Source organism: Metopolophium dirhodum, chromosome 7 (genome assembly GCF_019925205.1).
Source record: "Metopolophium dirhodum isolate CAU chromosome 7, ASM1992520v1, whole genome shotgun sequence".
Classification (NCBI taxonomy): domain Eukaryota; kingdom Metazoa; phylum Arthropoda; class Insecta; order Hemiptera; family Aphididae; genus Metopolophium; species Metopolophium dirhodum.
In genome coordinates, this window is record NC_083566.1 from 35,008,815 (window position 1) to 35,022,947 (window position 14,133).

At 32.1% G+C, this 14,133-nt stretch overlaps 1 protein-coding gene across 3 annotated transcripts in view; it reads left to right on the forward strand.

The window, feature by feature from the left end:
- LOC132949749 (uncharacterized) overlaps window positions 1-14,133 on the forward strand; it is a 72,996-nt gene that overhangs the window by 18,304 nt on the left and 40,559 nt on the right. For all 3 annotated transcript variants that reach the window (XM_061020805.1, XM_061020804.1, XM_061020803.1), the window contains 2 exons: window positions 1,039-1,506; window positions 4,790-4,866. In XM_061020805.1, the coding sequence (XP_060876788.1) occupies window positions 1,039-1,506; window positions 4,790-4,866 (545 nt within the window). The remainder of the gene's footprint in view (window positions 1-1,038; window positions 1,507-4,789; window positions 4,867-14,133) is intronic.

Here is a 14,133-nt window from a genome sequence, read left to right on the forward strand (position 1 = left end):
CGGTGATTATATCATACATAGATAACGAAACTCATCCAAACAGATACAAACCTATTATTTATTGAGCCATGTTCAAAGAATTGCCCTGCAGGAATGACCGTGTTGATTATTATATACGCGATACCATCAGGCGTCGAATGTTAATTAAAAAATGAAACGTTTGTGCGATAGGTACCTATAATCTTTTAATTTCCCTCGCAAATCGAAACAATTAGCATTATAATTGGATACCTATTGGAATAATGAAATATATTCTCATCACACATGTATTATAGGCGTAACTTCACTATCTATACGACTATACCTATAAGAGTTTTTATAATATTCAATTATATAACATAATATATCATGTACGTACATTATTGTACCTATTCACAGACTGTATAATAAGGTATTGGAATATTTTAAACCTGAAAATAAGTAGGTACTAGAATTTTGTCTTAGAACGTTTTTAATTTTCAATTTAATTATTGCGTTCATAATCGCAAGTGGCTTCACATTACTTGTAAGTAGTAGGTACCTATATATTTATGAATGTTTTTTAAAAATTTGACTAGTCCACACTGTCTTCAATTCCAAAATTCAAAACCGATGACGGCGTTTGCCCGTATAATCTCTGATAATAAAGTTGAGACCGATAGTTCATTTGTTTTTATCCATAAGCCAAAACCAAATCGTCCAAATTGAAACTTATGTTATAATAAACGATTAAAATTATTAAAATTATTACCTAACAAAGCTTTTGAAATAACGATTCATCTATAACCATGTGTTATATGCATAACAATTTACGAAAATGTATCGTTTTGTATGCTATGCAAATTATTTTCTAACAATTATCATAATATATGCTATAATTATTATAGTAAATGTTATAACGATTATATTTATATACCTAGTTTAATTTTCGCTAACTGTTGACCATAATATACAAGTAAATAAGTTATAATTTGGGTTAAAATAATAAACACATATAAATATATTTTATAATATTATTTAGTATGACATAATAACCATAAAAATATGTCCATTTTACAGGTTATTCGTTTACCACGGTGAATCGGAATCGGACGACACCAACAGCAGCGTTTCCACAGTGGTGTCCAAATGTCCTGCTGAATCATCCGTTGGCGAAGACTGCGCCGGCGGCGACGACATGATCAGTGGCGGCAGCGACAAGAACTGCGTGTTGGACAGGGTGCTAGAGCCGTTCATGCAGCTAGAACGGGAGTTTTCATCGAGCGCGGCCATCGGCGACGACGTGGGCCTGTACGAGAAGCTGGTGGCCGTGGCCGAAGAGGACCGGCTGCCACCCAAACCACTGCCCCGGAAGGAAGTGCGGCCGCCCAAGAAGAAGCCGCCGCCGCCTCCGCCACCGCTTCCGTCTTCGCCGCCACCGCCCGCTTACCGGTTGCCGCCCAGGCTTGTCGATTTCGTGCACAAAGACGAACCGCCGCAGACAGTCGTCAACGAGAACGACGATGACGACGACGACGACGTTTTCGCGTAAGGGCGCAAACCGATAACTTCCTACTCACCCACCGACGGCGGGCCTACCCGTCTCATTGATTTAAAGCCTAATTTTTTCAACCCTATTATTAATTATTATTTATATTTATTTTGTTGTCATCGAATCTCTACTACTACCCATACGCCAACGTGTTTATGCTGGTTAAGTTCGAGCCAACCGCCGACCGATGTCCATATTATGTTCCTAGCTCGTGTCACGACAAAACCCCGTTACTGAAAATTCCACGCTCATAGGTATCTAAGGTGTTCAGTGTTCGCTAAATCGTGTAAAAATTTGTGCAATCGAGGTTTAACGTTCGGGTTCTACGCTTGAAATTAATTATTATTATAATTTTATTTGATTTCCTTATAATATTTCGGATTAGATTATAATATGACTATATAATAATATATTGTATGTTAGATGTCAACTATTATATTTTATACAAGCCTATCTAATAGGATCATATTAAAACATATTTATACTTATATTTAATTAGGTAATTAATAATTCAGCTGAAAGTAATGTTATCGTGTACCTACCTACCTTGTATATTTTCCAAATAAGGTAAATTTATTCACTATTGATATATTTTTAAAATCAGTATAAAAATTTTATATTTTATTGTTTTATAAAAAAAAATAGTCTCTGAAACCTATATTTTTTATGATTCATTAATAGTTAAAAATGTTTAATACATAATCAAATGTATATTATGTTATTATTTAAAAAATTGTATCTCAATAAGAGTAGGTATTTTATATACTAGTTAATTAATTTCTTTCACTCATTATTCCGCGTTAAATAAATTACCCCTATACATTGCAAAGTACAAATCGTAGTTTAACGGAAATTAGGTTATAGATATTTATATGACTTTATTTGTAAGAAGAAAAAAATCATTAAATTTATTTGGATTTTAACTGATGTCTGATCGTTAAAAATTAGATTTTTAATTGTATTACCTAATGAAAAAAAAATAATAGATACTATAATTTTGAATGATGACAATGTAATTAAAATAATTTATAGCTTTGTGAAAAGATTTAAATATATTGTTTCTAATTTAAAAATATAACTCTAAAAATGTACAAGCCTTATTAATTGTTTCACATTACCCGAGTATTATGTCCAACGAATTGATTCTTCGCAATTATAAATAATTTGCCGTACACAAAGGTACTATAAATGTGTACAGTTAAAAAGTAAACCATAATTTAATAAATTGTCTTTTGTTGTAATAAGAAAACCGTTGATTGGTATTCAAGCGAAATGGTAAATTGCCTTCCACCCAGATCCCATTCCCCTCTGAAAATAATATATTTAGAACTTTTGTGTTTTTGTAATACGTAAAACGTATTTTTTTTTTACTTTTCAAATCCTAATTTTAATAATGTAACTTGAATAAAGAATTTTTGACCATGTTTGTCAATATTTCTAATAGTTTATGACATAAATTAATATTTAGTTCAGACATTTCTTTTTACAATCATTTACTTTAATATCTGCTTTAAAAATTAGATATTCAATGCATTTTGAATCATATAGATATCTTAGGAATTATAATATGTAACACATTTCATTATTTTTTATACAAATTAAAACATTTTTTTACTTGAAAAAATTGTATTCAATTTAATTTTGGCTTTGGTTTTGAATATTATTCTTGTATGATAATAATTTGCTTATTTATCACTCATTATAATAAGTTGAACGCATTAAATAAAAACTTATAACAATACATATTATAATAAAATAGTTGAGTTAAAATATACAACTTGATCAAATTATAGATGAGAAATATCCATGATCGGAAGGACTGAGGGATGAAACTACTTGAATTGGTTTGAGGACGGTTTTAAAAAATAGAAAGTTGTATATCATACTTTTAAGTCTTCGGCGGTTATTAATTTTCGTAGACTAATTCAGTTAACTTATCAATTTTTAGTAAATATCATAAAAGGTGTTCGTTTCATATCCAAATCATTGTATTATACTAATAAGTAATAAATTCTTTAAAGGATTATTTATTTAGATTAAAACAGTGATTAGTACAGAATAACAAACAACAACATTTCTTATAATATTATCATACTGTATAGTGTATACCTTTATGGTAATTTTATAAGAAGAATGTCTTGAGAACGGATCAAACAGTTATCAATGTTATTCTTATAATCTTTACATTAAAAATCTTAACACATTATTATGCAAACACTAATCATTTTAGCGTTTAGAATTGTGTAATAAATAAATAATAATAATTATGAGATAAATGTTTTTTGTCTGAACTCAGTTTAAAACGTATCGGAACATAATATGGGTATTAGGTAGGCAATTACAAAAGAAACACACAAATCTGCAATATTCGTGTAAAATTCATATTAAGTGTTGTCCAACGAACCATTTTTACTCCATACATTTTACACCGACTCTGCATTAATATTATAATATGACATCCATAAATCCATTAGACATCACATTCATAATATATTGTTATAATCAAAGGTGGGCATTATTTAGTTAAAGAATCCATTGTACCAACTAAGCTATTTCCAAATCATTAAAACATAAAACGTTAAGTTAAATTTAAGTTTGTAAACTAATTGATTTTTTACTATTATTTGTTTGATCACTCAGTGTATACAATGGTATTGAGTACAAAAAAATATTCCTCGATTTAATAATCATTTAATTAACACAAGCGTGTAATACTTACCTTAACCATTTACACTTTAAAGTATAAGAAAATAACATAAAAAGGAATAGTATATAGAATGCATTTGTAACATAATATTTGAAAGTTGTACAATCACTAAATATCTGTCACCCATATTTAAAATAAGATTAATTTACGTCTTTTTAACTGAGTCAAGTTAACATTTTACCCCTTCTTAACTATAAACGTTTAGATTTGAATTATCATTTGTTAACTATTAACTTATAACTTAAATTAATTCATGACGATTGATTCTTAACTTAAATACCTAACTCAAGTTAAATGTTTCTATTACTTGACCACTTTTTTTTTTAATAGTACCTACCTAAATCGAATAAAATCACATAAAATTATCGGATGGGTTGCAACAATGGTGCAAATATGTGTGGTCTGCCCCTTTAACCACGACCACTGTGTATAAGTGTTTATCTACTCGCCAGTGGAACGGCGACCATTAATATATAATATTAATATATTCGCAGAATCGAATATAACTTAGGTTTTTGTTTCTCAACAATTCATCCATACTTTTCTGATATTCTTGAACGTTAATTTTTCAGAATTGCCACCAATGGGATTTATCAGCCATCGAGTGACGACAAAATAACAATGGCAGATCAACACGATCCGAAAAAAGGTAAAGAAACCATATTAAAAATAATTATAATATTATACTAATATAATGAACATATCAAGCTAGTTATTACGCATAAAAAGTTATTATTTTATAAACCAAACTCGAAATATTAAAAAAAAAGTTAGATTTTAAATTTGGAACGGAGCGATGAATTTATTAGTTTTATAATGATGTACATCATGTGTGTGATGAGTCTGAAGAAAGAAACCTTTTATAGTAAAAAAATGCTGCGATCATAAGCCGAAGGAGGTTTCTGGTAGAAAATTGTAACTTGATAGTTTGTACTTACTTTATACTTAGGGAGCCAGGGAGGTCTAAAATAGAAAATTACACAGATCCTTTTCAAAATAATCAGGAAAAACTCTAAATTACGAAAAAACCAAAAATTGTACACAAAACAGTTTTTGATAAAGATATTATTTTTTTTTTTTATTGTAATTTAAGAATGAACAACCAGACTTGAAACTGTCGACAAATATTATTTCGAATAGTATAATATTAATAATAAAATGCTTTTATTTGAATCAATAATCCAATCAAAATGTATAAACAACGATAAACATATCATATTATTAAAGTGATATTTTTGAATGAATTATTTTCGGATGACGGATCACTTAAAATCGTTTTTAATTTCATACAATTATTTATCATTGAATCAAAACGTAAAACAAAAAACGATAAAAACGTACTGCCAATGCCGAGGTACATTTGTATAACAAATGCTAATAAACGGTTACCTCCGGTTTTTTTTTTTATGAAAACAATATATTTTTCGAACCGTTGCCCGTTGCAGTGGCGTGTCGACCGTGATTTTGAAGAGCAGTTGCCCGATCATTTTAAAGTGGTAGGTGTGATATTAAAGTACAAGACTAACTTCATCTGAATATGATATTTAATAATAATAATAACTTCAACAATAAGCATTATATCAAGTAATCAAGGGGTGGTAGGTCATTTAAAAAATGAATTGCCCGATAAATAATTTCATTTCGCCACGCGCCACTGGCCCGTTGGATACCTGCATCGAACCACTTGTTTACGTAAAAACATCAATTTATTGGTATTTGTACCTTAATAACAACAACACAATGTACATTGGACGAGATTAAAATGTCGTTACAGCAGGACTCGGGACAAGATATTATGACGTGTGTTCATCGTTATTGTTTAGTGTTGCGGGCGTAGTTAGGTACACTATAGACAAAATAACAATAATATAACAACAACATGGGAGATAACAACGGCGTGCGGAGATCTCGAACCGGCGGACCGTCGGATCGTGTGAATCGCCTAATAACAATAATATTAAAATAATAATAATATTGCAGTTTGTATCGACCGCGCTGCAGTAATAAGACGCGCGTCCGGTGACGTTGTTTCGCGATCCAGACCACTCCACCTGACTGCGATAATAATATTATAAATTTATAATAATAATATAATATTATACTGCGGTATCGCGCGTTTACGTATAATAACTAATAAGTAATAATAACATATTGTATTACATATTATTATAGTACCTCTATCTATATAATATACCCTGCGCGCGCTCGCGTTCAACAGTGATTTATAACGCGTATCCAAGACGATTATGACGACGGAGTACGCTAGACGGATACTAATTATCGTCACAGGTATGTGCGCGCATTGACTTATTCAAAGATCAGTGTTACGATCATAAAAAATAAATATAAAAATTGTTCGTAAACCCAATATTATATAATTGTATGTTTACAATTTATATATTGTACATAATACACCGTTTGTATATATAATTTATATATTGATAATAATTGATCGACGTCGCTATTATAGAGGTTCGGATATATATTATGTAGTAGTTATGTGCACTTCGATATTCTTGTCACGCGTCGCACAGTATTTGGTTTACGTCCCGCCGCGTATAATACAACGACTTCGACGAAATGTTTATAAAATCATATAATATTATATTATGTACAGATATACTCAATAAAAAAATATATAAGTATAGTATTATTATTATAGGTACTGCTAGGTACTGGTTTTGCTTTGGGAGGAGCTGTTTATTCGTTATACGTTTATGTATAATATATACACTATATAGGATAGACTTAACTAGGATCAATCATAAATTCGGTATATCGATGCCGCGTGTGTGACATTTTATACATCTGCAGCAATCGTTAAACAAGTTACAATTTTAATACGTGCTTACGTCTTGCGTAATAAGTTCACAGAACACCGAAAGCATTTTTAAATACTCCTGAAATTCGGGTAGGGCTGCAGCCTGAGGGGGGCTTCCCCTAGCAACCCCTCGGCCCTCCTCTTTTTCTGCGCACCGGATATGTGCAAGTAAGCGACATAGTCAAAATTATATTGACATGTCGTATTATATCTAATCAAATTGCTGTAGCGCGACATTGGTGGTGTAACGTATACACAGATATCTATTAAAAGTGTTTTACAATAATATTTAGTAGAGCCAAAATTATCAGTTTTTCGTACAATGCCTACTGCCTATCCATATTCCACATTTCATCTGTACGAAAAAAAATAAGGCAGCAATAAAAGTAGGTCCTTGGCAACATATTATTACGTGTTGAGATTATTCTGTTATACCTAGCTGTAGTTCTCAAACTTTTTTGTATACACGGATACCAAGTTACCAGAAACATTTCCGGAGCCCCGAAAACCGGAAATGTCAATTTTAAACAAAAAAAAGCTAATGCTTTTTCTCATGTTAATAACATTTTTTATAACTAATTTTTAGGCGACCCATTAAAAATTACTCATTACCTAACTCTCTTAGAGCTCTAGGTCTCCACGGAGTACAGTTTGAGAACCTCTGACCTTGGTGATGCAAAAATAATTACAAATTTTGTTATAAAACCAACGTATACAGTGTATAATAGTTACATACGTTTCATTCACGAATCACGGTGTGCTATTATTTTTAAACGGACACTACAAAAATATAAGTTATAAAAATTCAAATAGCTCGTAAAAAAATTCCTAAGCAGTGTATCTTCTTATATGTGTGTATAACTAGGGTCTAGCACTGCATTGAGTCTTATAATTTTTTATTTCCTAAATAATTCGAAAATGCCTTAAAAATCTTAAAATATGAACTAGGTATAAAAATATGTTAAACAATTTATTTCTCCCAGTTTAAAAAATCATATTATAGAAACATGATGAACAATGGTGAATTATTTTTCAAATACACTTTCAAATATTAAAGACACTAAAATAGTGTAAACGCAATAGTCATAGTCTCTATAATTATTTGTATATATGAAGACGGTGTTCGGTAAGTATAGCATTTCTATACTACGCGTTTGACACTATAATATATATTATGAATCTTGGCCACCTTGTATCTCACCAATCTGCTGGTTTTTATTACAAGTTACAACAATACATTTTGTAGGTGCTACAAATTACGTTCATTTCAAAAATAAATTGTATTAAATGTTCTAAAAACTTGAAAAATGCACTAAAACCATGAAAAATTCAATAAACAGTTGAATTTTTAAACAAATATGTAAAACAAAATATCGTTAAAAGAATTAGGATTCCCTAGCACATATTTTCAACTTACGGAACTAATTCCCTTACAGCCCTAGTCAAAACTAATAATATATTTAATTAACCTAGGTACCTATTAATAATATGTAGGTAGTTAATTCGTGTTTTGGCTGTGTTATTTTTATTGAATAAAAATATAACGCAGTCGATACTGATAGTAATCATTTAAAAAACATTATAACAAATATAAAACGTTCAAGTTTGAGTTTGAATTTTTCAAATTTCTTATTTTTTTTTTACTTTGTGTTAGTCTATATAATATTTAAGAAAATGATATAAAAAAACAATTATTATAAGACGAGTACTATAAACTGGGGAGAATACAATATAAAGACAAAAACGGCGATTGTCATAACACATCATAAACATAATAAACAACACAACTTTACCTACATCTTAGTATACAAATTCATAGTAAAATTATTGTCGAATTCAGTGTTTTGAACTCGCCAGACGGTTGCGATCGCGTTAGTATGGATCATTAAAATATTATACCTATATCGTACCTATAATATTGTAAACGAGGTTTTATCTCGATTATTATAATGGTTTTGCGAGGTTTACCTCGCGTCGTTATAGAAAGTCACCGTCGTACAGCGCTACAGCTGAGGTTCGTTAAAATAATATTATGTGTATCGATCATCGTTTTGAACGCCGGCCAGGTACCTAACCTATCTATACTATAGATGGAAAAAAAAAACGTATTAAATTGATGAAATCGCGATGAACGCAATCCATTATTCCGCCGTGTGTACCGCAGTGATATATTATTGTATATAATATATTAATGTAGGTACACATACCGATGACAGGGGGCGGGGGAGCAAATATACTACACGTGTGTAAGTATACGATCTGGTCCTTATTATATATATACCTGTACGTTGTACATGCCTATATTATACTTATATATTATGCGCAACAGGAGAAGTATTTAAACATTCTTGACCTGATTTAGCGGAGCGCGCAAACAAATAGGCGCGATCACTATAATGCATACATGTACGTAAATATTATTTATAAAACGAGATTACGACGTGCGTGTTATTATGCGATATAATATAATATAGTGTATCATTGCCACCAGATTTTCGAATCCCGCGGTCCAAATAATTGTGCAACTATAATAGTGTGTACGGAAACGACGACGAGTGATGTAGTGTGACACAACTTGGTCGGGGTGGGTCGGCCGGGTGGGTATTAAAAATAAATAATATTGCGGTGGGGTTGAAATGTACATTTGAGGTGCAGCCACCGGCGGCCACTGCGATAAACGACGCAGCCGCTGCAGGTTATGTGTTTATTATTTATATATTAGAATGGAGTTGACTATATTATATGGGTGGATGGGCCAAGTGGTGTCGATTTATTGTATTTCATGTTCGAGATCGGCGCCACTATATAGATGGACCCTCACTTGGAGACTTGCAGAGCTTTTATTTTTTAACAAGAGAGTCGGAGCCTTATATCCTTCCACGGGCTTGTGCACTATCCCGCTGCAGCTGACTGTATTCCAGATCTCCACGCCAACCCTATTCTATCGGTTATGACCAATATTTTTTTCTTCAGGGGACGATGTTGTATGATCAATATTCGTTCATTAAATGGCATTGGTTCCATATTATTTCTTTGGACGATTTGAGCGGTAAATTACTGCAGGTCATAATATATATGTATATTGATATTTAATGTAGAAAGAAGAAGAAATACGAGATTTTCAAGGCAGAAATCGGTGTGTATCGATACGTATCGGTCATCACATATTTCGAGCGTTTAAGAATTTACATGTTCGATATACCAGTGAAACTTATACCGTCCCGTATCGGTATATCGGCATAACATATTTTCTGTTGGATATACGACTATACGAGTCGGTACGTATAAGTATACCGACACGTAACGAATTTTTCTCCCCTAGCAGGTAGATCATTCGGTTTACGTGAACTTTTCGAATTCTTCAAAGGCGTTGTTTCATGCATTGAAATGCTAAGGGTGGCGGTGGTGCCCGCGGGTCGTGCAGTTTCAGGGCCCGTCTGCATATGCGATTCGCGTTCTCCGAGTCTTGGGGCCGGGTCGACCACAGAGCGTTTTACACTTGGACTCGGCATAATTGCGAATTAATAATAGTCATATGACAATAATATCTACAATATGACTTTTGGGCGCGTATGTGCTTGAATAACGGCGACGGCGGGTGTGATATATCATAATATATTTTATATACGTATACGATCTTAATAATAATAAACACTCTATTGCGAAATCTTCGGCGTACCTATATGCGGTATGTCCATGCACGTACCTACGTAAAAATAGGTACCTGCGGAACCGCTGCAGCGTGTCCCTCTCGTCCGGGGCGGCAGTTGGCGTATATAAGAATATATATAAATATTATACGATGTTGTCGTGGGTGGTCCGAGCGTTTCGTATGTCGTATGAGTTTATATACATGCGTATAATATAATATACACCCGCAATGGCGTTGCAAAACACCATACGTATGCGAGACTTAAAAGGGGATAAAAAAAAAAAAATAAAGTAACAACCGTGCCAGTTGGCCGTCGACACCGATGACCTCAAACTCGCGGCACGCACGCACGTCGGCGAGTCCAATAATATATAATACAATATCGTTGTTTATTGTGCATATGTTGTGCAGTGTATACCTATATTACATTTATTATATTATATACGAACTCCTAGTTGCCCGAGGAGCCCCAGACAACCCGTTCGCGGGATTAGGTGTGTGGTGTATATGATATGCGTAAGGCGCGTGTCCGAAATAAATGCGATACGAAAATCAATTACCTATTTCATTTTTTAAATAACAACGATAAAGGTATAATATTGTTATTATCCCCGAAAGGTCGTCGTCGCAAACAATAAAGAGAAACTCGGACGCGCAACGATATAATATAATGTATTTCGTCTCGTGCGTGGGAATATATAATTATTATATATTACATACATAATATAATATTATAATATTTATAATATTATTAAATATTTATATTCACTATATAATCATGCCATATTATATTGTTACGTATGAGCGTAACATGTTTGTAAACGGGACGATAATCGGTCTATCAGTAATTAATTGAGCGTTTTTGTTTTGCATTATTTGTACGAAAACGAGCAACTATTATTTTAACATTAATTAATTGTTCGCAAAAAAAAAAAAACAATCTCATTTTGTTCTCTAATTTCTAGATGTTTCATATTATTATTCTTAAAACGTCGCCACACAAATATTTAACGTCGAAAATGGATTGCTTATAAAAATATAAAATACATACTATGTATATTGAGATTCGGCGAGACGAATATAAGTATCGAAAAATGTGTTTTCTTAAAATAAAAAATTAAAACTAAACAATTCGATTAGTTTTGTAAAAATATAATGGCGCTATATAGGTATCTATTGTACTTGGAAAATTAATAATATTAGGTATATCAAATAATTCAATTTAAATTTATTCATAAGAAAACGCTCAGCAATGAGCGATAAATCGCACGAGTGTGCATCGAGTGCAATACGTTACAATTTTATTGTAACACAAAGGCACGAGCGGCATATTATATTATAATATATATAACTCTTGTGCTGTATAGCTGCGGATCGGGTTGCGGCTACTGGCGCTGCTGACGCCATACGTATATATAATAGGAACACATTTATCATCACGAACGAGGTTCGATGTATTATACCGACGAAACTCTCCTCGGGCCTCACAAGTCTCGTGTCATAATAATTTTTTTACAATATTTATGTGCGTATTACGAGCGAAACGGCTATTGGGTGCTTATTTCCCGGCTAAACTGCTGTCAATATTATGTTAACGCCATTTTTCTGACATCTCGGTCGAAACGTCGTAATTTTCGAAAGGAAAATTCATACCATAATTTATGCATAATATATACATAGGCACCTATAATAATATTATTGCCGTATACCGTTTAAACATTTCGACCCGATCGCGTCATTAAAATCACGAGATTTCGTGTAGGTACACAATGATACGCTTTCTTTTCGCTGCGTATCACCATCTCGATTTAACTTTTTTTCCTTCACGTCGAACCTCACCTCACGAAAAACGATTAACTGTCGCATTACGAAACTACGAAAGTGCGTCAACATTCCAATATTTTTTTTTATATTTTCATTACAGTGATATTATGGTTTACTGTGTTCATATACATATTATTGTATTTTATCTCTTAGAATAAAACCCCAAATGTTGTTCCAACGAATTTCAGATTGATTAATTGTTTTATTTGTATTTATAAAATTACAAATTGCATTGTTTTTATACGTGTTGTTGAATGGCCTTATCTCAGCTGGACTCAAATCAACATATTGTCTATTGATAGGTTTTCATAAAATGCCCTATGCCCTGTCATCGTGTATATCTAATAAAGCGGTGTACCCAGTATCTACAATGAAACTGTACTGGCTTAATCATTCACACATCCCTTCTCGTCGCAAAGAAGTTCTTATAAGTTTACGACGAACTCACCGCATTGTGATTCGCACTTTAACATAATGCCCTTACATTGTATAATATCATTATAATGTACTATGTGTTTAGTGTACACATGTGAACTGAATTTTAACAATGAAATAATTTATCCTAATCCAATCTGCTATAGCGACGGTTGTTGTAATTTATTGGACGAAGGTCAATAAGCCCCCGGAAGAATTTTCATTAGGCGCAGATCTAGACAATACGTTGTTACTTGTTATGAGTATTATATTATCTTATAAAATCAATATACTATATTATACAATAATTATGCAAAGTTCATGATCGCCGTAGAAAACTAAATAATAATATAATTTTCGTATACACTTTAATTACATTTTTGTATTATATATCTAATTAGTAATTATGTTAAATCGATAACTGCACTTTGGGGCGCGGCCAGTATTGAATATAAAATAAAATATAATATAATATGTAATACGTATATAATAATATATTAATACTATCATATTATGTTCTACATTATATATATTAAATGTAATACTCCCTCTATCCCTGAAATAGAGTTGTTCACTATTCGACGGTGATTGTATTTCCTACGACTCGTGGCCGCCACAATATATTATACATTTGACTTAAATCTAGCAGGTGCCTCTTGAAAATGTCCTCAAAACTATCACTACAATTATTTAGTCGAATCCAAATTCCCGTAGTAACGATTTTATTCGTTTTCCTTAAATTTGAATTATATCAACCACCTATACCGTTTATCTTACTATAGGTTTCTATGCTTTTGTGAACCTGTCATACGCGTGCACAATAATTTACATTTAAAATTTTAGTACCTACCTATACAAAATGTATCATTCAAACAATCGTTAAAAACATTCGTCGTACAGTCGTACTACATACATTATCATCCATTCTATACCAAAAATATAATTTTCAATGTGCGACTGGCAGAATACCTAACCTATTCTAATTTCTTCATAATAGCCAACGTGGGTGCCACCAGGAAAACGTGGAAACCCTGGTATGGGTAATGTCAAGGAGTATTTCACCAGTCAAGGATTTCATAAAAAGTTTGTGGTTTTTCGACTTTTCTGGAACTAAAAAAATCTAGCTCTCATATAGGTATAGGTAGTGTAGCTCTGTAGGTAGTAGGTACATACTATTATATAACTATATTAGCAAAGGTTGAAAT